Source organism: Pseudonaja textilis, chromosome 5, assembly GCF_049901715.1.
Source record: "Pseudonaja textilis isolate UNSWEBS1 chromosome 5, rPseTex1.2, whole genome shotgun sequence".
Classification (NCBI taxonomy): Eukaryota; Metazoa; Chordata; class Lepidosauria; order Squamata; family Elapidae; genus Pseudonaja; species Pseudonaja textilis.
In genome coordinates, this window is record NC_141994.1 from 67,569,656 (window position 1) to 67,596,672 (window position 27,017).

The following is a 27,017-nucleotide window of genomic DNA, read 5'->3' on the forward strand; positions in this document are numbered from 1 at the left end:
AAAAAAAAAATGGTTACATGGCACAGATTTAATTTACTACAATGGGTTAAGCCATGCTTCTCTTAACCATGGCTTACTGAATGAACTACAATGGGCTGGCTTTCCATAGTACATTAAGGCAGGATTGTCAAATTGTGGGTCAAGATATCTCAGAGGGTTGTGAGCAACTTAGAGGGGAGCGACAATTTAAAAACAGAAAACTACTTGAACCATTTCACGTAACAGATTGGAAACTGTCAATTTTTGATCCAGTTTTTGCTCTTTACTTCAAAGGCCAGCGGATGGTTCATGAATGCATGCAAATCTCAGTCACGACTAGTTTCAGATTTAATTATTGGAAAAAGACTTCCTCCTCATTTTGCTTAACTCTAATCTGAATAAAATTATTAGTTTTTCCCATTGGGCTTTCACAAACTCATTTATGGGGTCTTCTTCCTACCCTGTTTGAGGGCCTTATATGAAGCTCATGGTTCTGAACCTTTTCCTTGGTCTGCGTTAATCTATTCTCAAGGAATTTTTTTTGTGCATTGCGCGGTAATTGACTATATTTGGCCCAATGTTGGGATTACAATGGTTTTGTAGAACTGTTCATTGACATGAAAGGGACACCGTGGCTCAGTGGCTAAGACGCTGAGCTTGTCGATCAGAAAGGTCGGCAGTTCGGCGGTTCAAATCCCTAGCACCACATAACGGAGTGAGCTCCCGTTCCTTGTCCCAGCTTCTGCCAACCTAGAAGTTCGAAAGCATGTAAAAATGCAAGTAGAAAAATAGGGACCACTTTGGTGGGAAGGTAACAGCATTCCATACGCCTTCGGGGTTTAGTCATGCCGGCCACATGACCACGGAGACGTCTTCGGACAGCGCTGGCTCTTCGGCTTTGAAACAGAGATGAGCACTGCTCCTTAGAGCCAGAAACGACTAGCATGTATGGGCGAAGGGAACCTTTACCTTTACCTTAACTTCATTGAGCAAACCCCTTGTTTGCTATGGGGTATTTTTGCTGGAAACATTGGTTTCCACCAAAAACATTATACATCGTGGTCATGTGACCTTGGATGACTGCAAACCACCATAAATGTGGGCCAGCTATCAAGTCCAGTTGCCTCGGTTACTTGGACGGAGGTGAGAAGCTTGCCTGTCAGAACTTTGGAACTGGGTCGTAAGTGCTTCTCGGGGGATCCAATTGTAACTTTGAACAGTTGCTAAATGACCAGTTGTAAGTTGAGGGCTACCTGTGTCACTCGGCCTCTTGTATCTTACAGAACAGGAAGATAAGTATAGGTAGTCCTTGACATACAGCCATTCATTTAGTGATCATTTGAAGTTACACGGCACTGAAAAATGTGACTTAGGACCATTCTTCATGCTTATGACTGTTGTAGCATCCTGTCATGCCCCTGTCGGAGTCTGAATCCGAGGAGGAAGATGAACAGCTGACAGGGAGTGGGAGTGTGACTCCATTGGCTGTGGGGAAATTGGGGAAGGGCAAAATCTGGCTGGGTAGAGCAGGGGAGAGGTAGAACAAGGGAAAGGGAGTTCAGAGGAAGACCCAGGCCCACCCCTTCTTCATCCTACGGCATGCAGGGAGGAATGGAGAAGAGAGCAACATGGGTTGCATGGCTTACGGGGGAGAAAAGGGCCCTGATTCCCTTCATTAGGCACACCTGGGAAGACAGTTTATAAGAAAAGCAGGCTGCGTGTGGCAGGCTGCTGAGAGCAAACGTGACTTTATCTTGTGTTATCATTGCTTATCTGTGTTCCTGGCATCTTCCCAACCGTGTGAGTTTTGCCGTATCTTTAAGTCTGGAATTCTTGCCCCTGCCCCGCCAAACTAATTACTTCAGTTTGGCTTGATCGGACTTAAAGTTACAGTTTGTGTTGACCATGTTTTGGACTTAATTTTCTGCAGTCAAAGGCTGTTCCTAGGAGAGTTTTTCCTCCAGCCAGAAGGTAATCCGGACATTGGGGGCAAAGTTGGAGATAATAAAGGGACCCCTACTGATTATCTGACTGTGTTGCCTTTGTGCCACCACCCCAGGTCATCACACATCCCCATAGTCACATGATCAAAATTCACACAGTTGGAAACTGACTCTTATTTATGATGGTTGCCGTGTCCTGGGGTCATGTGATCCCCTTTTGCGACCTTCTGACAAGCAAAGCCAATGGGGAAGCCAGATTCCCTTAACAATCGTGCGACTAAATTCACCAGCGCAGTGATTCACTTAACAACTCCGGTAGGAAAGATCATATAATGGGGCAAAACTTACTTAATAATTGTCTCGCTTAGCAACAGGAATTTTGGACTTAATGGTGGTCATTAGCCAAGGACTTACTTGTACATGGGACTCTCTCTGGAGTACCGTGAAGGAAAGATGAGGTGTATACACGCACCAGATACAAAGTAAAATACAATGCTGGACCCGCAGAGTGATTTCACGGTGAATCTTTCTCTGCGATTGTGTTATAAAGTTTTGCTCTTCTTTTGCCTTGCAACAGTGCCCCGAGGAATCAATGAAGATTGCGTTTTGCGGCAATGACAACATTTCTGCTTATAACATGAGCGATGGATTAGTAAGGAATGTCTGCTTTCTGGATGCCCTCAATTTGGTGCCCCATGTGTTCCTCTTATTCATCACCTTTCCTATATTGTTTATTGGTAAGTAGTGCCACAATCAGCTTTTTCCAGTCGTTTTTCAGTTGGCATACTTTAAGCCTTGTAAAAAATATAAACCAATCAACCTTCCTTCCTTCCTTTCTTCCTCCCTCCCTCCCCCCTCCTTCTATCCTTCCTTTCTTCCCTCCCACCCTTCCCCTCCCTCCTCCTCTTCCTCCCTCCCTCCTTCCTTTCTTCCCTCCCTCCTCTTCCCTTCCCTCCTCTTCCTTCCCTCCTCCCTTCTTCCCTTTCTTCTTTTCCTCCCTGCCTCCTTTCCCCTTCCCCTTTCCCTCCTTCCTTTCTTCCCTCCTGACCTTCCCTTTCCTTCCCTCCTCCTCTTCCCTTCCTCCCTCCTTCCTTCCCTCCCTTCCCTTCCCTCCTCCTCCCTCCTTTCTTTGTCCCTTTTCTCCCTCCCTCTCCTTCCTTCCTCCATTTCTTCTTTTCCTCCCTGCCCCCCTTTCCCTTCCCTTTTCTCCTCTTTCTTTCCTTCCCTTTCCTTCCCTCCCTCTCTCCCTTCCCTTTTCTTCCCTCCTCCTCTTCCCTCCCTCCTTTCTTCCCTCCCATCCCTTCTTCTCTCTCTCCCTCCTTCCTTCCTTTGTCCCTTTCCTCCCTCCCTCCCTCCCCTTCTCTCTTTCTTTCCTCCTTCCCCTTCCTTCCTCCCTTTCTTCTTTTCCTTTCTCCCTTCCCTTCCCTCTTCCCTTCCTCCCCTTCCTTCCTTCCCTCTCTGTCCCTCTTACTGCTTTTTATCCATCCATCCATCCATCCATCCATCCATCCATCCATCCATCCATCCATCCATGTGTATCTCATTTTCTCTCCGTTTCTAATTTCTTTTTAATTCGTGCATTTGTGTAATTCCATATCCATGTTAGTTACATGATTCTGTTTTGGGTGCTCAGCAACCAGCCTGCATTTGTGGCCATTTGCACATCTCACAGATATGTGACCAGGATTTATGACTTTTTTTTGGTTTTGTTTTGCCAGAAGCTGGCGTTTACTTCTGATTTCTGTCAAAAAAAAAGCCATCCGTCGTAGACAATAGATTTGCTTAACGACCACCACAGAAAAGGCCATAAAATCAGGCAGTGATCATGTAGTCGCCCACTTAATGACCAGCATAATTGACGACCATAATTCTGGGCTCAATTATAAGTTGAGGGCTATTTGTACGTATGAAATGCAGGTCTTGATGATGTGATGTCATTTTTGTTTTGTGGGATTCTGCAGACACGTCTGAAGCGAACACCCACCCACCCCTCCAAAATCTGAAAACGTTCAGTTGAGAGTCACTGAATATTAAGATTCAGATGGAAAACTAAAAGGAAAAACCAGTATATTAGAGTAAAATGAAGCTTCATGGGATGTTTTATTATTATTTTATTTACAACCCGTCTTTATTGTTTTTGCAAATAACTGAAGGTTGCAAGCGTACTCCCAGTACGGCTTGTGCTGAGACAGAATGACTGGCTCAAGGTCTGTTGTGGCCTACCAGCAGCCAGCGGAGCTGGTGGCAGACTCGGACAGTGAGGAGGTTGGGGAGAGACATGGGCCAGTCCTGGAGTCTGAGGAAGGCTCTGACGAGGGCTCTGCATCGGAGGCAGAGATAGGGCCAGGGCTGTCTGACAGTTAACAGCCACCTTCAGAGTCGGACATCAGTGGGGAAGAAGAACAGCTGGAGCCTGTTCCCAGTGTGCACATGTGCAGAGCTGCCAGAAGAAGGGAACCGCTAAGGAACAAGGGTTGAATGGCCCCGTCCCATAGGGAATAAAAGAGGAACCAAAGAGGAGTGGGGTTTTGCAGGAGACAATTAGTTCATTTGAGTGAAGATCTGTTCCTGCATTCTTGCCACAGTGTGGCATCTGAAAGATATTGGCCTGGCAACTCTCCAAGTCTGATAAAGCTCTGTAATTGTGAAATATCTTGAAAGACTGTTGGCCAGGACTTTGCTGGAGAGGAATTCACTGTAAACTAAATAAAAGAGGTTTATTGGGATGTGGAGTCAGCTTCGTGCTGTTGGGAAAGCCTAGGTCAAAACAAGGTCACCCATCCAGCTTTCATGGCTAAGGAGGAACTAGAACTCACGGTCTCCTAGTGATGGGCCCAAAGTCACCCAGCTAGCTTTCATGGCTAAGGAAGGACTAGAACTCACGATCTCTTGGTTTCTAGCCTGGTGCCTTAACCACGAGACCAATTGGCTCTTATACCAACTTACAACTGAGATATGCATCTCTTATTTTGCTCTTCTGCTTCAAGCCCTGACTTACTACGACTCTTTAACTGGATTCTTTTATTTTAGGGTGGGGAAGCCAAAGTTCCAAAGTGCAGATTCACCACAACACATGGCTACACTTCCCTGGGCACAACCTGCGATGGATTCTGACGTTCACTCTCCTTTTTGTCCACGTGTGTGAAATCTGCGAGGGCTTTGTTTCAGATTCGTAAGTGCTGCGGAAGCGGGACCCAAAACCCAGTTAATGGAGGGGCACAAATTACCCACGAACTGCAAACCTTTCCCACAGGGCTATTTTACCCATTCAAAAGCACCTTCCCAAAATGCTTGGTCTTATATTTAATAGATTTAATAAATTCAAAGGCAGAAAGGCTCCATAGATGATATAGATCAGAGTTCGCCAACCTTTTGGACCTCAGGGACCACTAAACTCATAATTTTAAATCCTAGGGACCACTAACCGGTTCTGTGGGCATGGCCTAATTCGTGGTTGTGGCTTCATGTTCATGTGACTGGCTGGGCATGGCTTGTATGTAAATATTATAAATATTTATATAAATATTGATTTTTTATTTAAAAAAAAAGAGCAACTTTTACCCAAAATCAGGCAAAACAGGCAGGCAGATTGAGTTGCTCACAGAATCATTCAGTGATCTATCTATCTGCCATCGGCTAGCTCAGTCTGTCACATAAAATTTGCTTGCTGTGAATCTGCACTGAATAATAGAACCTTCAGTCCTAAGGGCGGTTCGGCTGTGCTTAAAAGCAGAGCCTAAGATCTAAATACTAGCTAGAAAGCAAGAAATCCAACCATTTCCTGCTTCCTAGCTAATCTAAATCTCTTGGCACAGCAGAACAGCTGATGGTCGGAAAAATAGCAATTTAGCAGGCAAGTTTGCCGGGTAAGGAGTGAGTGGGTGGGGAGGGTTCCCGCGGGCCATGTGGGCGGCACATGTGTGTTTCTGCACAGGCTGGATTAATTGCTTTGGGGGTAGGGTGCTCTGGGGGTGAGATTTTTCTGCGGCCCACCAAAATTTTCTTGCGGCCCACCAGTTGGTGACCGCTGATATAGATAACACTTATGGGCAGTTCCTGGAGCCAAATGTATTTTTCCCCAATGTGTTACAAAAGGCCTAAGAAAAGATGCAGCTATCTTAAAAAGCCACAGACAGATGCAGTCATGGATCTGCACACAGCACCTGTAAATCGTGGGAAATCGGGAAATCCAGGCGGTTCAAATGAATATAAGCAGGGGTGGGCTTCAGAACTTCTAGCAAAGGGTTCTCTGCCCAGTTGCTGGGTGGGTGTGGCCATGGTGGGAGTGGCCTACTCGGCCTCTTGTACCACTGTGTGTGGGGGGTTGTTTTTGTCTTCCCTTGGCTCCGGAGGCTTTCCTCGAGCCTCTGGGAAGGTGAAAACAGTCTCCCTGGGCTCTTGAGGCTCTCTGGAAGCCAGAAATGGGCCCATTTCCAGCCTTCCCAGACTTCTAGGAGGCCCATTTTTTGCCCTTCCCAAGCCTCTTCATGTACGCTGCACTTACCTGCATCCAGGTAAGGGGACTCCTGGGAGGGGTGGGGTGGGTGGGGCCAGAGGTGATATTCAGCAGGTTCTGACCAGTTCTGGAGAACCGGTATTGAAAATTTTGAGTAGTTCAGAGAACCAGCAAACACCACCTCTGCCTGGAGATTATAGTATCCTTCCCCTTCCATACCTACCTAACCACGGTAACGGTAGTACAAAAAAAATTTAATGCCACCACTGGGTGGGGCCAGCCAGGAGTGAGATTTGGGGGCTCTCTGAATGGCACAGAATCTTAGCTAGAAACCCCTAAACCCCTGAGAACCCATAGCGGCCCACCGTTGAATATAAGTGTTTGTTGCAAGCTCAAGTTCTCTGTAAGAATCTGAAATACTTACAGTCGAAGCAAATTGGCAGTAAAATAAGAGTCAATGGAATTCAAGATGGTCTGGACTTAAATCTCTTGTGGGGGACTCAAAGGGACTTGAGACTGATGACGGATTTGATCCCTCCCTCAGACTCAGCCTGGTCATATCCTACATCAGCCTTTCCTATTCAACTGGGAATTTTAAGAGCTGCGCCCACCTATGCTCATTTGCCTCCCAGAATAGCCCCACGGTGAGATAGGCAGCCAATAAATTTAACAAATGAATAAATAAAACTATCCGGATGGTTGAAATAAATTTAGCCATTGCTTTGGCGTGGCTGGGAATGATTAATAAGAACGTTATACTTGTCCCTGTGTATGCCGCAAAAAAAGTTCCCAGACTCACATTTTTGTCTTAATGTATGTATAAGTCTGAACAAGAAATGAAACTCTCAGCAGGGTTCTGCACAAATCAGAAGGCAAAATTCTCAATTTTCACAGCCTTCTTAAGTCAATTACTGTGTAAACCTGTTGTACAAACATTGAATCAAATAAGTTGAACTTCAATAGGTAGTCCTCAATTTTCAAACAGTCTTTTGGGCATACTATAAGTTGATATGGATATACATTGAGTGACCTGTTATGACTGTTTTTACTCCAAGTATAAAACAAATCATCTGTCAACTAAAAAATACTCCTTTGGTCTTTTTAGTTGCCAGCAGAAAGGGATTAGGGGAAAGCAGTGCATTCTTTAAATGCCTCAGATAATTGCCTTGGCAGCCAAAGCTGTTGGTGCTGTTGGCACACAAGATTATTACTGGAGAGCATGATTGATGACTCTTGGCTATGGATGTGTCTCATTGGAGAATATACACTCAGGGGGTGGGGGGAAGACCAGGTTCAAGGGTGAAATGAATCATGTGTCAGAATCGGCTGGCTGTCAGGGCTCCAACACGCACCCCCATTCAAATCACAAGTCTTTAGCCGCATCTCTCAGAGTAAAAAATATTGATTTATTAGTTGACATCATCACAATCATTAAGCGAATTTCATGGTTGTTAAATCATGATCACTTGACCACAGGATGCTGTAACAAGTTGTAAATGTGTGCTGGTTGCCAAACACTTGAGTTATGATCACTTGATCTTCAAGGGTTATGCGACAGTTATATGTGTAAGGACTGGCCATAAGGCACCTTTCCAAGGCTGATATAGCATTAGAGCAATAGCACTTAGACTTATATACCGCTTCACTGTGCTTTACAGCCCTCTCTAAGCGGTTTACAGAGTCAGCCTATAGCCTCCAGCAATCTGGGTCCTCATTTTACTCACCTCGGAAGGATGGAAGGCTGAGTCAACCTTGACCCTGAGTCAACTGGTCAGGACCGAACTGCCAAACTGCTGGCACCTGGCAGTCAGCAGAAGTAGCCTGCAGTACTGCATTCGAACCACTGCGCCACTACGGCTCTTAACTTTAAGTCATTGTTAAATGAATGGTCATTAGTCAAAGGCAACCTGTATGTCCTTGCAAAGGCAAACATGGTCTGGGAAGTTTTCCCAAGAGGCCGGTTGGATTACCAATTAAAAACCATCAGTTTAACAAAGTAAGTCTAACGTATCCTAATCATGAGTTAGACTTACTTTGTTAAACTGATGGTTTTTATAAGCCTAACTGATCCTGATCATGAAGGGGATGCGGTGGCTTGGTGGCTAAGATGCTGAGCTTGTCGATCAGAAAGGTCGGCAGTTCGGCAGTTTGAATCCCTAGCACCGCATAACGGAGTGAGCTCCTGTTACTTGTCCCAGCTTCTGCCAACCTAGCAGTTTGAAAGCACGTAAAAAATGCAAGTAGAAAAACAGGGACCGCTTTGGTGGGAAGGTAACAGCGTTCCATGCACCTTCGGCGTTTAGTCATGCCGGCCACATGACCACGGAGACGTCTTCGGCTAGCGCTGGCTCTTCGGCTTTGTAATGGAGATGAGCATGGCCCCCTAGAGCCAGAAATGACTAGCACGTATGTGCAAGGGGAACCTTTTACTTTTACCTTTATCCTAATTGTAACTTTGCATGTAGATCCTTCTGTGCTGCCAGAAGAGAGTAGGCCTCACATGACCCCGGGACACTGCAACCGTCATAAATATGAACCATTTGCCAAGAGTCTGAATTTGGATTATGTGACCATGGAGATGCTACAATGGTCATAAAGTATGAAAAAATGGTCATACACTTTTTTTCAGTGACACTAAGTGAACTGCAGTAATGAGTCGAGGGCTACATGTACAGAGGTTAGTTTTGAATGGAATGCTGCTGAGTTTATAGTCCATTTCTTGAGCATCTCTGCAGTGAAATACAGCCCTGACTCTGCCTTATTTAACTAACTAACCTTGTTTCCTTTACAGAAAATGGCCGACACGCCATCTGCACCTCTTCCTGCCTGCTATAATGGGTTTTGTAGCAGCTATAACTTCCATAGTATATTACCACAATATTGAGACATCAAATTTTCCAAAATTACTTCTGGGTAAGTACTTTCTTTTTAAAATATCTATATTTAAAAAATCCTGAAGTGATGATACCACTTTATAATGCCTTGGTAAGGCCACACTTGGAATGCTGCATCCAGTTTTGGTTGCCATGATGTAAAAAAGATGACGAGACTCTAGAAAGAGTGCAGAGAAGAGCAACCAAGAGGATTAGGGGACTGGAGGCTAAAACATATGAAGAAGGGTTGCTGGAATTGGATATGTCTAGTTTGATGAAAAGAAGAACTAGGGGTGACATGATAGCAGTCTCCCAATATCTCAGGGGCCTCCACAAAGAAGAGGGATCAAGTTATTCTCCAAAGCACCTGAGGGCAGGCCAAGAAGCAATGGATGGAAACGAATCAAGGAGAGAAGCAACACAGAACTAAATAGAAATTTCGTGAGAGTGAGAACAATTAATCAGTGGAACAACTGGCCTCCAGAAGCTGTGGGTGTTTTATCACTGGAGGTTTTTAAGAAGAGATTAGACAACCCTTTGAAATGGTATAGGGGATTGGGCTAGAAGATCTCCAAGGTCCCTTCCACCTCTGTTGGTCTGTTAAGCATTTGCTTCCTTGACATGTTTGAGTGATTGAAAAGAATTATTGGCCCCTTTTCATGCTTAACTGGATCAGTGTGGAGCAGGACCGTCGAGCTCAAGGCCCATGGCCCGAATCTGGTCTGTGGGGTGCTTAGATCGGGTCCACCGGGCCACCCTGGAAACAGCAAAGGCCTGGCCCACGTTGCCTCTGCCAGTGAAAACGGATCTCGGGAGGGTTGCAGGAGGCTGTCACAGCCAAAAATGGAGCTCAGGAGCTGGCAGAGAGTTTGGACCACCACAGGTGCCCCCGACATGAGTGCCTTTGAACTGGCCATGCCCTCCTGCCCTCCCCCCCCAAAGGTCAAACACAGCCCTTAGGCAGCCCTCAGTGAAATCGAGTTTCACACCCCTGGTGTGGAGGTTAGTGTACAGGTGGTCCTCAACTTACGACAGTTGGGACCAGAATCTCAGTCTTTGACCGAAGCAAGATGTCATGTGATTGCCCACATATGAATGCTTCACTCAACAACCCACTATCCAACGTGAACCAAGATCTACGAGAGCTGCCAAACCCAACTGTAAAATATAATCATGGAAGAGAAAAAAATTGATTACAGTTAATATAAATGGACTTAACTCAGCTGTTAAAAGAAGGAAAACTTTTCATAAATTAGAGAAATTAAAATTTGATATAATTTGTCTACAAGAAGTCCATATTAAAAAACAACATGAACAATTGTTGGTACAGCCAAAATTAGGGAAAATATTTACTTCTCTGACCCAATGTAAGAAAAGAGGAGTGGTTTTATATATTAAATATAAATATTAGATTACCTAATCTAATATATATATTAGATTACCCCAACAACCGCTATCCTGACACTCCCCCCATTGTGGTCGTTAAGCAATCGCATGGGTTGTTAAGCAGATGAAATCCCAGATAAGGAGTGTGGAGGAGGAGAGATTCTGGGAGGTTTTGGTCAGCAGCTGAAAATCTTTCCTGCTGAAATCCAAGCCGGATTTTCAGCCCCTGAGCAAAGAGACCCTTCCATGCTCCTTGCCCAAGCTTCCAAGAGCCCCCTTTACCGCCAACTCTGCCCAAGGCACCATCCACATTGATTCTCTATTTTTGCTTGGATTTTAACTCCTGCACCGTGGTGGGATTCCAATCTTTTTACTACCAGTTCTGTGGGCGTGGCATGGTGTGGTGGGCGTGGCTTGGTGGGTGTGACAGGGAAAGGTTACTGCAAAATCCCCATTTCCCTCCCCACCCCGCTAACCTGCTTTCCAGCTCCGTTCTCCTGTGCAGGGCAGCCGAAGAAGACCCAGCTGATCAGCCGGGACTCGGGAGGCAGAGAAGAGATGGAGGCGGGGCCAGTCAGAGGTGGCATTTTCCGGTTCTCTGAACTACTCAAAATTCTCACTACCAGTTCTCCAGAACTGATCAGAACTTGCTGAATACCACCTCTGAACTACACTCACCCAAAGGCTCCCCTTGAGAGGCAACCTTTCGTCCTCAGAGATGAGCCTTAGAGCCCACTTAGCAGATGGTTGCACCTTGCAAACCTCCCTGCTGGTTCCCCAGTGACTTTCTGGGGAAGCCAGCAGAAAACTTTGCAAATCACGGTCACATGATCACGAGTCACTTGGCAAGTGGTGCAAAGAACCCAGATCACAACTATGTGATTGTAGGGGCAGTGTTGCAACATTTTGCGATGGCTGGAAATGCTCTATGGCTGGAAAAGCCCCGTTAAACAGCAGCCTAATTAAGGAACTACCCAGAACACTCCCATCAACACTGGCAGAGCACGCCACTTGTGCATAGGGGAGAAAACCTCACTCCCTTTTAGCCCTGATAATATTACCTAATCAGGTAATAAAACGTCTGCAAGAAAACAGCCAACTTCAGGGAGCACCAAGGACCCCTCAGTCTAATTTTTCCCAGTTCAAACTTCTTTGGATTATTATGGCATATTTAGTTGCTTGATTAAAAGAATAAATATTGCATGCATAAAATTGAGGGCTATGTAATTTTTTTGGTCTCTGCAGCTCTTTTTTTGTACTGGATCATGGCCTTTATCACCAAAACTATCAAGCTGGTCAGATACTGCCAAGAAGAGTTCTATTTTGGTCAGCTGCGTTTCTGCATCACTGGGACAATGGTGGTGCTTTATGGGTTGCTAATGGCTGTGGAGATCAACGTGATACGCGTTCGGGTAAGAACATCTCAATTCAGGATGTGTTTTTCAATGTCATGTTGTGTTGATAGTTGCGAAGTTGTGTCCAACCCATCACGATCCCATGGACAACGTTCCTCCAGGCCTTCCTGTCCTCTACGATCTTCTGGAGTCCAATTAAGCTCATGCCGACTGCTTCAGTGACTCCATCCAGCCACCTCATTCTTCTTTTGCCCTCAGTCTTTCTCAGCAGTAGGGTCTTCTCCAGTGAGCCCTTCCTTCTTTCTCATGAGATGGCCCAAGTCTTTGAGTTTCATCTTCAGGATCTGGCCTTCTAAAGAGCAGTCAGGGTTAATCTCCTCTAGGACTGACCAGTTGGATCGCCTTGCAGTCCAAGGGACTCGCAGGAGTCTTCTCCAGCACCAGAGTTCAAAGGCCTCAATTCAATATCATGTAGCGTTCCTCAACAAATCACTGGCAAATGGGGAAGGTTGATCCATCCCTTCCCACCCAGCATGCTTTAGATGTGTTTTGGCTATATGCCCATTGCTGGCTGAGAATTTTGGGTTTTGAAGTCTGGAGAATGCCTGGTTGAAGATGGCTGATTTATAGCCTTTGCTAAAAGCCAACTATTCTGTTTTTCAGATTTGGGGGCATTCATCTTTAAAAAAAAAACTAACTCAAAGAGAATAATTAGTGGTGCAATGGACAGGGTATCACAAACACACCCTTAATATCAATTCCTTAGTATTTATTTTATTTGGACCTTCTGCTACTATTTGACTCTTCCACTTACATGCTTACATGACCTTTTTAGACCAGAAATGGCATTTGCCTGGGCCTTAAGCTGCTCACTTAAAAAAAAAAATATTATATTGATTCAGGTGCCAAAATAACTTGGTTGTCTTTGGGTGCTGAGCACCTTTATTTGAGTAGATGTGGGTGCCGCATTGATTGATTTATATTTATTCATTTTTATCACACATTTTTTTCCACATTTTTATATAAATAATTCAAGGGGGCAAGCATATCTAATACTCCCTCCTCCTATACAATAACCTTGTGAAATGGGTTGGGCTGAGAGAGTGATTGGCTCAAAGTCAGTCAGCTGGTTTTTATGCCTAAGGTGGATCTAGAACTCATAGTCTCCTGGTGATTGGCCTGAAATCACCCACCCAGCTTTCATTCCTAAAGTGAGACTAGAACTCACAGTCTCTTGGACTAGAACTCACAGTCTCCTGGTGATTGGCCTGAAGTCACCCATCTTGCTTTCATGCCTAAGGTGAGACTAGACCTTAAGGTCTCTTGGACTAGAACTCACAGTCTCCTGGTGATTGGCCTGAAGTCACCCAACTGACTTTCAGACCTAAGGTGAGACTAGAACTTACAATCTTTTGGACTAGAACTCACAGTCTCCTGGTGATTGGCCTGAAGTCACCCACCTGGCTTTCATGCCTCAGGTGAGACTGGAACTTACAGTCTCTTGGACTAGAACTCACAGTCTCCTGGTGATTGGCCTGATGTCACCCAGCGATCTCTCATGCCTAGTGTGGAACTAGAACTCACAGCCTCCTGGCTCCAAGCTTGGTGCCATCATCACTTGATCAAACAGGCTCTGGACCACATGCTGTTCTCTTTCAAGTAGCAAAATACCTTTTCACCACAAGCTAATTATGAACACAGCCTGTTTTCTATGTCTTATCCCCAGAAATATGTATTTTTCTCAAGCCCTCAAAAAGTAAAGCCACCTGAAGACCTCCAGGATTTGGGTGTGAGATTTCTTCAGCCTTTTGTCAACCTGCTGTCCAAGGCAACTTATTGGTGGATGAATCCCCTGATCATATCAGCTCACAAAAAACCCATCGACCTGAAAGCAATAGGCAAGCTGCCCATTGCAATGAGGGCACTTACTAACTATGTCTGCTTGAAAGATGCCTACGAGGAGCAAAAGGTAATCCCTTGAACAATGATTTAATAATTATTAAATTGTATTTATATAATATTTGTATAATTTAATTATAATTAATAAATTGTTACATTTAATTATTATTATTTTCATTCTAAGTCAAAGATGCTGGCTTTCTGACTTCATTCTTCCAGAATCTGTTTTTGGATTTTCAAACCAAGTGCAAAAAGGGAACCAATCTCCAATAGCAGCCATTCTATATACCAAACAGAAAAACAATCCTGAATTTAAAAAGAAAGAATGGGGGCTCTTCAAGAAAGAGTAGGAAAAATTACAAAGAAAAATTCTAAACCCAGCTAGTCAATGCTAGAAGAAATTAGTCTCTAAATCCCATCGCTGTTCATGTGACAAACCTGTATATGTGTGTCCTTATATATCAATATTCAATTTAATAAAGTACAGGTAGTCCTCGACTTACAACCTCAATTGAGTCCAAAATTTCTGTTGCTAAGCAAGACATTTGTTAAGTGAATTTTGTCCCATTTTTCAACCTTTTACTTGTTAAGGGAATCGTTGCCATTGTTAAGTTAGTAACACCATTGTTAAGTGAAACTGGCTTCCCCATTCACTTTGTATGTCATAAGGTCGCAAAAGGTGATCCCATGACCCCAGGACACTGCAACCATGAGCCAATTTTCATCACGTGACCCTGGGAATGCCCCGATGGTCGAAAGTGCAAAAGTCACTTTTTTTCGGTGCCATTGTAACTTCAAACGCTCACTAAATGAACTTACTGTTTTAAGTCGATGACAACCTGCCATCGGAGAAAGCGAGTTACAGGATGAAGATGAGAAAAACGACATGGGTAGCTCCAGTGGGAAAAAGAGGAAAAAGAAAAATGGAAGAAAAAAGAGCAATGAGATGAGAAAATTAATAGGATAGGAAAAGAGGGTGGAATTTCAAACCATTACATTTAAGCAGAGAACAGCTCTTCCCAAACTCTTCCTAATTTTAGGCTAATTTTCAAAGGCTCCATATTTTTCAGCAGGATGTTTACAGCCTCCTGCGTCTTCGACTCATTTGCATTTTTAAAACCATCTTCTTCTACCCCGTTTTTCCAAAAACATGACCTACCCTGAAAGTAAGTCCTAGCTTGATTTTTACACACGTGCCCAACATAAGCCCTACCTCCAAAATAAGCCTTAATTAAGATCCCACCTACTCCAGAGTACACGGATAAAAATTAAGCTAAGGTGGGAATAGGGGTATATGTGGAGCTGCCCTACTACTTACCTTTGGACAGTTGTAGCCAGGTCTTGCACACCTGCCTTGCCGGCCCATTTCTTCTGCAGCTGGCAAGGCTGTCAAGGCTGTCAAGGCTTTCCAGAAGGCCTCTGTAGCTGATAACGAAGCTCTGGATCGATCCAGAACTCTGTTATCTGTTGCAGAGGCCTTCAGGAAAGCCTTGCCAGCTGCAGAAGAAGTTCCTGAAGGCCTCTGACAGTGAAAAGGAGGCCAGGAGCGACGCACGCAAGTATAGTTAGTCAGTGGATGACATCCCCCCAAAATAAGACCTGGTGCCTTTTTGGGTGGCAAAAAAAAAAAAAGACAGGGTCTTATTTTCAGGGAAACACAGTAAATTTTCACAGTTCAAAGTCGATAAATAGGGCGGGATATGGGGAGGAAATTACATAGCCAAACACACACGATTTAGTACAATATTACTTGGCAAGCATGATAGATGAGTCAGATTTTCTACAACACAATCATCTAAGAATGTTGTGAGCCCTATCTAAGTTCCTTGGAAAATCACCATTTGGATGCATTGTAACTCTGAAAGATTATTTTGGCTGGGATTAATGGAAGCTGTCACCCAATATATCCATCAGGAACTTTGCAAACCTTGGTCTGAAATGCTTTGATGTTTTCTGTTTTACCTGAGTAAAAAAAAAAAAAGAACAGAAGGAAACTATATTTTCATTGACAATGGACAGTTTCAATCTTCAATAATATGAATAATAATGGATCTTTTACTCTTGCTGCATTACTCTGAGGTTGGGCTGGTTCTCTCATGTCTACTGTGGGCATGTAATTTAATTTAGTTTTAATTCCAGTACTTTTGCTCCAATATACAGGTAGTCCTTGTTTCATAACCATTCATTTAGTTAGATTTTTTTTCTTTTAATGACCCTGTAATCCCTTGCGGGGTGGAGTTGGGGCAGCCGAATGGAGCTGAGTGTTTACTGACTGGATGCCCTTCCTGTCACCAATGAGGATTTTTGTTCAGCAGATACATTCTCATTGTTCCCAGAGAGAAGAATATCTGCCTCTACCTAGGATCGAACTCACAGCCTCCTGATTGTGAGGCAAGAGCTCCACCTCTAGGCCACTGCACCACTTATTCATTTAGTTAGAATGCCATTGAAAAAAAGTGACATGATTGTTTTTCACACGTACGAAGGCTGAAAGGGCAGAGGCAAACACCCACAGAAGACAATATTGTAGGAGAAGATTGAACCATAGTGTCCTTGGCGCTCTCTGTACTTGGCTATTTTCTGGCACACATTTTATTATACCCAGCTAGTAACATCGTCAGAGCTACACCGATCAGTGCTGCACTGATTATGTTACCTAGTTGGGTAATGAATTGTCTGCAAGAAAACAGCCAAGCTCAGAGAGCACCAAGGACCCCACTATATTGCAAATAACCTAACTCTGTTACATGTAAGGCTCTGTTGTGGCCCGTCGGCTGCCAGCAGAGCTAGGAGAAGATTCAAATGAGAAGGAGGTTGAAGGGGATCCTGGCCAGCTTCAGAGCTTTTGGAAGGCTCTGATAGAGCCAGGGCCTTCTGTCCTCCCCCAGATGGAGAGGCAGCTGTCTTCAGGCCTGAGCTGAGTGAGGGGGAGGAACAGATGGGGCCCATCCCAAAAGCGCGAATGCATAGAGAGGAGAGGAGAGCAAAGGAAAACAACAAGCTGGCTCTCAGGGAAAAGCAGACATGGACGCTAGCCAACCCATCCCTTGCTGGAAAATAAATAGTAGGGGTTTGGGAGTGGCCAGTTGTCACAGACAACCATTCGTTTTTAGGATGCAGCAAGCAATTCAGTTTTCTAAGTCAGAACCAGGTCTGTTGGGACTAATTAGGGTTGGTTTTTTGTTTATCCACCTGAATAAAAGACTGTTCTAACTTCCTACCCTGTTTGAAAAGGGGTTTGTTTTTACTCATGAGTAAGCAGCTTATCATTAATTGCTGGCTCAGAACAGGCTCTAAAACTGATAATCAGCACCTTGAACTGCACCTGAAAAGCAACAGGGACCCAATGCTGGTCAAGCAGCCATGGTGTGATGCAGGGCACCCCAAATTGTACATTCTGGACCAGTTGAAAGCTTCTGGATTGTCTTCAATCCAGGGCAGCCCCATGCTGAGGGCATAGATGCCTACCATGTGCTTATAATTAGTTGTTTTTCTAGCTAGCAAAGTGTTGCATTTGATTATTGGTTTTAATTATCATGGGGGCATGATGGCTCACTGTTTAAAGACGTTGCGCTTGTGATTTGGGAAATCAACAGCCCAGATTTGAGACCCCAGCACCACGTGACGGGGTGAGTTCCCATTCCTTGCTCCAGCTCCTGCCCACCGAACAGTTTGAAAGCATGCAAATGCGAGTAGATAAATAGGTACCACTTTGGTGGGAAGGTAACAGCATTTTTCTCACCTCGGCATACAAGGAATCAATCATTATTTACTGAATTCCTTTTTTTTTCTTTTCAGAAAAAAGTAGCTGACCATCCAAACCGTACTCCTTCCATCTGGTTAGCGATGTATCGGGCGTTTGGGCGCCCCATTCTCCTCAGTAGCACCTTCCGCTATTTAGCAGACCTTCTGGGCTTTGCTGGACCGCTATGCATTTCTGGCATCATTGACAGTTTATCCACCAATGACACCAAGTCTACAAGCAACAATGCCACCAATGTACGTTAACCATTCCGTCTGGTATAATGGGCTTTCTGTATGTGCCTCTTGGCATTCTTAACCAGTGTTTCTTCCTCTTATCCTGTCTCTACACACCTGTTTTTTCAGCCTGGGAAAAATCTGGGGTTACAGATGCAGGAATTGAGTATATCTAATCTAGTGAAAAGAAGGACCAGGGGGGACTTGATAGTGTTCCAATATATGAACGGCCGCCACAAGAAGTGGTGTCAAACTCGATTACGTCACATGACATATCACAATGTTTTTGGCCTTTACGGATCCAGGGTGGGTGTGGTTTCTGCATGACGCATCTGGCCCGTGGGCCACCATTTTGACAGGCCTGTATCAAAAGCATCAAACACCAAAGCAATGGATAGAAACTAATCGAAATTTCCGCTACTGGTTCTCCAGAACTGGTCAGAACCAGCTGAATGCCACTTCTGTGAGGGTTGCTGACCCCTTGATGTAGGTGATGGCCATAATTGTTCCTTTCATGGTTGGAGAATGCTTTCAAAGGTTTCTGAAGTTGCTTCCTTCTCTTCACTCCAAAGATATCTACAGAGCCATTCCTCTCCTCAAGAGATTTCCTCAAAGACAATTATGTTCTGGCTGTTCTCCTGTTCCTGGCGCTTATCCTCCAGAGGACATTTCTCCAGGCTTCCTATTATGTTACCATAGAGACGGGCATCAACCTACGAGGAGCTTTACTGGTGAATAGTGACTTAATTTCATCCCCTTGTAGGCTTTGATAAGGGTTTTAATTTTTCACACCTTTACTTAATTCGCTTGTTCTTAAGAATGACAAGGTAAAGTAGGATGAAACACAGATAAAATGTCTTTCATCCCCATTTTTACCAGGGATGTCTTTCATCCCTGTCTTTCATCCTTATTTTTACCAGGGATGTACCATTTTCATGGGCTGAGACCCATTTTGGCCTTTGACCAGCATCTCAGATGCTGCAGTCACAAAATAGTGAAATGGAAAAGCTGGGATGAAAAATAATTGAACTTACTTCATTGATATTTCAGTATAATGAAAATGAAATGAAAATGAAATAAGGAGAAATTTTCTGACAGCAAGATCAACCGATGGCAACAGCTTTGCCTTCAGAAGTTGTGGGAGTTTCATCACTGGAGGCTTTCAAGCAGAGACTGGACTGCCATCTGTCAGAAATGGTGGAGGGTCTCCTGATTGGGCGGGGGGGTTGGACTAGATGACCTACAAGGTCCCTTCCAACTCTGTTAATCTTGTGAATATAGTTCATATGGATTACAGTCAAATGTTTTATAATTTATACAGTTCACTAATGTAGGCCATTTTGACCTCTTGGATGAATGGTGAGATATGAATTCTGGGAGTTGAAGTCCACAAGTCTTAAAGTTGCCAAGTTTGGAGATCTCTGTTCTAAAATTTTAAAGTCCACATGATGGTTCCCTTACATTGTGAGGACCTTGTGCTGGTTGTAATTTAATTAATCGTAAGACACCTTGAGTAGGAGCACTCTAGTGTTGATGAAACACAATAAAAGTGGAGATAGAATTGGGTATTTATCCGATTCTATGATATGACACATGACAGGAGTGGTGATAGAATTGGTTATTTATCATGTCGACCCATATATTCCACTTGGTTGTGTGAAGGTCCAATGTTGGGAAAATGGGACCATTTTATAAACCACTTTCATAAAATGATGCTCCCTAGATTGGTGAGTAGAAAAGTTGCACAGTTTAGAAGGAATGGTCCCAAACTTTGGTTCTAAAACAGGGATTCCCAAACTTGGCAACTTTAAGACTTGTGGACTTCAACTCCCAGAATTCTCCAGCCAGCTGGCTGGAGAATTCTGGGAGTTGAAGTCCACAAGTCTTAAAGTTGCCAAGTTTGGAGATCTCTGTTCTAAAATTTTAAAGTCCACATGATGGTTCCCTTACATTGTGAGGACCTTGTGCTGGTTGTAATTTCTGATGCTGAAATTCCTAATCCTGGTGTTTTCCTTGCTTCTTTTCCTAGGCAATGATCTATAACAAAATCCTGAGGCTTTCCACATCTAATTTGTCCATGGGAGAGATGACATTAGGACAGATCAATAACCTGGTTGCCATAGAAACAAACCAACTTATGTGGTTCCTGTTCCTGTGTCCCAACTTGTGGGCTATGCCCGTTCAGGTAGAGCATAGAAGTAAGGGCCAAATTTTTGGAAAAAGCAACAGATTTCATTTTGATTGAGTGTTTTGGAGAGAGAATATATGTCTAAAACGGATGGATTCCCATTCCTTAAAAAGAATCCCACCTTCACTGATATGATGAAGAACATCAAGTTTAATTTTTACCTCAGATAGTATGGAATAAGCCAGGATTACCTGTACTATGGAGTTATGGTATTCAATTCCCATAATCCTCAATTAACAAACATTGTTCATGGTTGAAGCTTGTACTGTAACATTTACCAGAGTGATGTTATGGTCATTGGCAACTATAACATGTAGTCCTATAATATATTAGCTCAACACCCATGCTTCACCACGAAACTATGTGGTCGGGCTTAGTTTTTCGGGAGAAAAATAAAGGGAAAAACATTCTGCCACTGCCTACCAGCATCCATCAGTATTCATCTGGCTAGCATCCTGTCAGTGTGTGAGAGAGTTGAGGGCTGTTTGGAAACTGAAACAGTATTTGCTGTGTGAACAAGGAGACAGCAAGGAGCCTGGGCGTGGCTTAGCTCAACTGTTCTGAACTAAAGCTGCTTGGTGCTGTAAACTAAAACGGAAACGGAAACTCCTCTCCTCTGCTTATGTTTTACATTTGGAACAAATTTCTTTTCAGATGGGGAGTGGGAGTAGAACTCCTTAGCATCAGAGCCAAGGGTGGGATTCTACCAGGTCGCACCTATTCCCTAGAACCGGTTGTTAACATTCTAAGCGATTTGGAGAATCGGTTGTTAGAAGAAATTACTGGCCTAATCCTGTAAGGAAGACAGGAAGGAAACATTCTGGTGTTGCTTACAGAAACTGCCTCTCCATTAATCCTTTTTACATTCTTGGCAGGACTAGACTTCCTGTCTCAGGAACGTTTCTGGAGTTTTTTTCCCCTTCTTTGCTGGTACTTTGAGTGACCATTCAAAGTTACAATGGCACTGAAAAAAGTGACTTAGGACTATTTTTCACACTTACGACTGTTGCAACATCCCCACAACATCCCTGCAACATCCCCACAAGGCCAGGTGAAGAGATGCATGCCTCGATGTGAGTGATGTTAAGTTGGCCATGCCCAGCCAGTCACATGACCACCAAGCCACGCCCTCCAACTGAGCCACACCCACAGAACCGGTTGTTAAAAAAATTGAATCCCACCCCTGATCAGAGCACGTTGATAATAATATATGAAATGCTAATGCTCTGATGGTTATTTCAAAAAATCCTTTCTTAGTGAGCACCTAGAAACTAAGAGGAACATACATGGCAAATTTCAAAATTGTAGGCTTTACGGTTCTGGAGATTTTGTTATGATGCATGAGTGGTATTTCGCTTTTATATATGTAGATTTGTGTGTATCAAGTCACAAGGGATTAATAACTGTTTCAATCCAAAATCCTGACTGATTCATAATAATGTTACCCTCTCGTTGGTAAAATACACGACTTGTTGAGATATCCTCAAAAGATGTTCTCCTTATTTAAACTGTGGTTTAAGACTGACAGGAATTCTAAAAGCTTTAATGGAATCAGGCAGACAAGCAGAACAGATGCTGACATATGCGGATGACAGTGTTCCTCATCTGGTTTCAGGAACCCACAAATTTAGTATTCAATTTGATTACTGCATTGACTGAAATAAATAAATTAGATTTGATCCTAATTAAGGCAGTCCTCAACTTAGGACTTTAATGAAGGCTGACCATTACGGTTGTAAGTTGTGACAGTGTGTTACCCATATAACTGACCCGATTTTAGGACCTTAGGGTTTCTAGCCTCAATTCCTGCCTTCAAGGCATTAAAAATGATAAATAGCAATAGCACTTAGACTTATAGGCCACTTCACAGTGCTTTTACAAGTAAAGTAGTTTACAGAGTCAGCCTGTTGCCCCCAACAATCTAGGTCCTCATTTTATCGATCTCAGATGGATGGAAGGCTGAGTCAACCTCAACCCAGCCAGGATCAAACTCCTGGCAGGACAATGCAGAGTTTGCCTGCAATACTGCATTCTAACCACTGCACCACCACAGTGGTTAGAATGAACCTTCCCTTCAGAATTAGGTAGATTAACTATAGAACTAAAAAAATAATGGGGAAACATATTACGATACACGGAATAGATTCTACAGAAGGTTGGAAGCAAGAGGTGGAAGTCAGAAGATAAAATAGCTTTGATAAATAGACCCAAAACGTGATACTATAGATGAACTAAAATGAGTATTGTGATCAAAAATAACAGCAACAAAATTAGTAATGTATATAAATAATATATATGTTATTTGTGTGTTTTTACATATCTAAAGTATTTGGGGTTCCACACCAGGAGAGCATTCGCATCTGAAAGATACAGATGCTGTAAACTGTTGGAGGTACCATAGTCCATTCATGCACATGTGCTTTATGTTGTAACCTTCATATGATTTGCCCAGCATTAATACCTAAACATTTGTGACCCGGGGCATGGCACAAAGGCAACACCGTCAGATAATCAGCAGGAGTCCCTTTTCTTAGCTTCAACTTTTCCCCCCAATGTCTTGGTTACCTTCTGGCTGGAGAAAAACTCTCCCAGGAACAGCCTTTGGCTGCAGAGAATCAAGTCCAAATCTTGGCCAACAAAAACTGTAACTATAAGTCCAATCAAGGCAAGATGAGGTAATTAGTCTGGAAGGGCAAGAGAAGGAATTCTAGACGTGAAGGAACGGCTGTAATTCAACACTGCTGGGAGGATGCCAGGAATGCAGATAACCAAAGTCAACACAAGATAAATACATGTTTGTTCCCAGCAGAGACCACACTCAGCTTGCATCTCTTTTAAACTCTCATTCCCAGGTGTGGCTAATGAAGGGAATCAGGGCCCTTTTCTCCCCCATAAGCCATATAACTCACATTGCTCCCTTCTCCATTCTTCCCTGCGTGCCCTAAGATGAAAAGGGAGTGGGCCTGGGTCTTCCTCTGAACTCTCTCTCCCTTGTTCTATCTCTTCCCTGCTCTGCCCAGCCTTCCCCAGCTTCCTTCACAGCCAATGGAGCCACACTCCCGCTCCCTGTCAGCTGTTTGTTTTCCTCCTTGGATTCAGACAGGGGCATGACAATTTGTTTTAAAACTGTAAACCACACCTAAAACATGGGTAGACCTTTCAAAGACTGTAAGAGTGGCTTTTCCTATTTCAGTAGTTCCAATATCTGGACCTGCTTCTACATTTCCTGTCAAAAAATCAGTGCAGTTATGTGCAGATGAATAGCGTTTTCTAAGTCGTTCTCCTTTCTCCTATTTTGTGTAGATTATTATGGGAGTGATCCTGCTCTACCACTTACTGGGAAAGAGTGCGGTGGTGGGGGCTGCTGTGATCTTACTCCTGGCTCCCATCCAGTATTTCATCGCAACCAAGTTGGCCGAGGCCCAAAAAAGTACTCTTGTAAGTTATTCTTATTTCGTTCTATTTGTGTTTTAATACGTGCTGCCAAAAGCTGTTCTTCTTGAACTAGAGCACGTGTGAAATTTGTCTTTGTCTCAAAACTAAAATATTCTCCAATCAAATCCGATGCATATGGTACAGAATAACAGAGTTGGAAGGGACCCTCAAGAAGGACACTCTATACTTGTGATGGTGAACCTATGGCACGCGTGTCACAGGTGGCACGCAGAGCCATTTGTGTGGGCACGTGAGCCCCAGCCAAACCACTGCATGTACACGCCTCCCAGCTGATTTTTGGCCCGTTTGAGGCAGTTTTTTTGCCTCCCAGAGGCTCAAGGGAAGCCTCTGCAGCCTCAGGAGGCTGAAAAATGGGCCTTCTGGAAATACTGGAAGTGCCTGTTTTCAGCCTCTAGAGGGCTTCGGGAGCTGTTTTCACCCCTCCTGGTGGTGGTGGGGTGTTGTGTATGCACATGCACAAGGAGGGCGGGGTGCATTGCATTGTAGGTGATGGCACATGTGTGCGTGCGCGCACTTTTGCCACACCGCAACAAAACTCTATACCATTTCAGACAAATAGTTCTCCAATCTCTTCTTAAAAACCTCTAGAGATTAAGAGGTTAAGGAGAGGCATAGAATCCAAATCACATAAAGTATTAGTACCACTTTATAAAGCCTAATAGGGATGTGGTGGCTCAGTGGCTAAGATGCTGAGCTTGCCGAACAGAAAGGTCGGCAGTTCGGTGGTTGGAACCCTAGTGCCGCATAACGGAGTGAGCTCCTGCCTCAGCTTCTGCCAATTTAGCAGTTTGAAAGCATGTAAAAAAATGCAAGTAGAAAAATAGGGACTTCTTTGATGGGAAAGTAACAGCATTCCATGCGCCTTCGGTGTTTAGTCATGCTGGCACATGATCATGGAGATGTCTTTGGAAAGCACTGGCTCTTCGGATTTGTAACAGAGATGAGCACCGCCCCCTAGAGCTGGAAACAACTAGTACATACGTATGTGTGAGGGGAACCTTTACCTTTATCTTAAAAAGCCTTAATAAGGCCACACGCGGAATACTGCATTCAGTTTTGGTCACCACATTACAAAAAAGACATTGAGGCTTTGGAAAAAATGCAAAAAAGAGCAACTAAGGCGATTAAAAGCCTGGAGACAAAAACAAAAACAAGATTTGTTGGCTTACACTTCCTGTCACTTCAAGTCAGTGTGATCATGGTAGCTGAGAATGATGGTAATTATAGTTTGACACATGGGATACATCAGCCTGGGGAAGTCAGACCTCAGTGACATAAGGACTAAGTTAGACTTCAATGACATAAGGACTATTTTCTCAGAAAACTCTGTCATTAACCCCAGTATTTCCACCCTTCATTTTATGCATTTTTTCTGCGTCTCTTTCTTTTTTTATGGAACAAGGATTATTCTACAGAGAGGCTGAAGAAGACCAATGAAATATTAAAGGGCATCAAACTATTAAAGTTATACGCCTGGGAGCACATCTTCTGTCAAAACGTGGAAGATACACGGATGAAAGAACTAACAAGTCTGAAAACTTTTGCTCTGTATACGTCTCTTTCCAGTAAGAAATTGTTGATATTTTATGGCTGATGGGTTGTTCTGCCTTAGTTAATTTCTTTACTTGATACCAACTGTTATCCAAAAACTAACAAAGGATGGCTTCTTTAGGGAGTGGGTTTCATAAATTTAGTGTTTTCTTTTTAAAAAAGAAAACAAACAGAAAATATAAGAATGTAACTCAATCTACAGTATAATACTGAGTGCAACCAGAGAGCCAATCTGGTCTAATGGTTCAGGTACTAGGCTAGAAACCAAGAGACCATGAATTCTAATCTCAGTGTAGCCATGAAAACCAGCTGGGTGACTTTGGGCCAATCACCAGGAGACTATGGGTTCTAGTCCCGCCCCATGAAAGCCAGTTGGGGTGACTTTGGGCCAATCATCAGGAGACTGGGAGTTCTAGTCCCTCATTAGCCATGAAAGCCAATTGGGTGACTTTGGACCAGGGGTGGGATTCAATTTTTTTAACAACCGGTTCTGTGGGTGTGACTTAGTTGGTGGGCATGGTTTGGTGGTCATGTTATTGGCTGGACGTGTCCAACTCAATATCACTCACATTGAAGCATGCATCTCCTCGCCTGGCCTCTCATGACTGTGGGGATGTTGCAACAGTCGTAAGTGTGAAAAATAGTCATAAGTCACTTTTTTCAGTGTCATTGTAACTTTGAATGGTCACTCCACACAATTAAAGTACCAGTAAAGGAGGGGGAAAAAACTCCAGAGACGTTCTTGAGACAGGAAGTCTAGTCCTGCCAAGAATGTAATAAGGGTTAACGGAGAGGCAGTCTCTATAAGCAACACCAGAATGTTTCCTTCCTGCCTTCCTAACAGGATTAGGCCAGTAATTTCTTCTAACAACTGGTTCTCTGAATGTTAACAACCGGTTCTAGGGAATAGGTGCGAACTGGTAGAATCCCACCCCTGCTTTTGACCAATCATCAGGAGACTGGGAATTCTAGTTCCTCATTAGCCATGAAAGACAGGACTGGCTGAGTGACTTTGGGCCAGTCCAACTCACTTCACAGGATTGTTGTTATGGGGGGAGGGGGAAGCTATTTTGGCTGAGGAATTCTGGGAATTGAAGTCCATATGTCAAAAAGTTTCCCAGTTTGGAGATCCTCTTAATTTGATGCTTCACTCTTAGCTAATGCAGTCCTGGGCTGCATCAACAGAAGGATAACATCAAGATCATACCATGTCATACTACGTAGTGAGGCCACACTTGGAATAATTGGATTTTACGAGTTTTATTGTTTTAGATTGTGGTTTTATATGTTGTAAGCCACCTTGAGTCGACGTGGCGAATAGGCAGCAATACAAAACGAATAAATAAAAATAAATAAATACCGCATACAGTTCTGGTCACCAAGATGCAAAGTAGATGTTGAAACCTTGGAATGTGTGCAGAGAAAACCAACAAAGATGATGAAGGGTCTGGAGGCTAAATGGTATGATGAACAGTTGCAGGAACTAGGAATGTCTACACTTATGTCTACCTTAACCATTTGACCAGACTGGTATAAGGTCTTCTGCAGGGGTGGGATTCAATTTTTTTAACAACCGGTTCTGTGAACATGGCTAGGCAGGCGTGGCCATGTGACTGGGTGGGCCTGGCTTCTTTTTTTTTCAGCACCCCCCTTCCCCCCATTTTTTTTTCTCCTGGGCCTCAGGCAAGCCTTTTGGGGGGGTGTTTTTGCTCCCGCTCAGAACCGGAAGAATCCCACCCCGGTCTTCTGCCTTGAGGAGAGGATTGGGCAAGAACAGGGGTGTCAAACTCGCAGTGTCCCATTGTCGTCACATGACATATCACGACTTTTTCCTCCTTCACTAAACTGGGGATGGGTGTGGCCAGCATGTGATGCATCTAGATGCCATTTTGACACCTCTGGACTAGAAGATCGCCAAGCTTCCTTCCAGGCCTATTATTCTATATTTTGTAG

The 27,017-nt window shown here is 43.8% G+C and overlaps 1 protein-coding gene across 5 annotated transcripts in view; it reads left to right on the plus strand.

The window, feature by feature from the left end:
- ABCC9 (ATP binding cassette subfamily C member 9) overlaps positions 1-27,017 on the plus strand; it is a 97,857-nt gene that overhangs the window by 1,717 nt on the left and 69,123 nt on the right. For all 5 annotated transcript variants that reach the window (XM_026709145.2, XM_087935255.1, XM_087935256.1 and 2 more), the window contains exons 2-11: positions 2,500-2,659; positions 4,953-5,094; positions 9,170-9,291; positions 11,883-12,049; positions 13,719-13,961; positions 17,690-17,890; positions 18,442-18,600; positions 19,899-20,054; positions 23,361-23,495; positions 24,916-25,078. In XM_026709145.2, the coding sequence (XP_026564930.2) occupies positions 2,500-2,659; positions 4,953-5,094; positions 9,170-9,291; positions 11,883-12,049; positions 13,719-13,961; positions 17,690-17,890; positions 18,442-18,600; positions 19,899-20,054; positions 23,361-23,495; positions 24,916-25,078 (1,648 nt within the window). The remainder of the gene's footprint in view (positions 1-2,499; positions 2,660-4,952; positions 5,095-9,169; positions 9,292-11,882; positions 12,050-13,718; positions 13,962-17,689; positions 17,891-18,441; positions 18,601-19,898; positions 20,055-23,360; positions 23,496-24,915; positions 25,079-27,017) is intronic.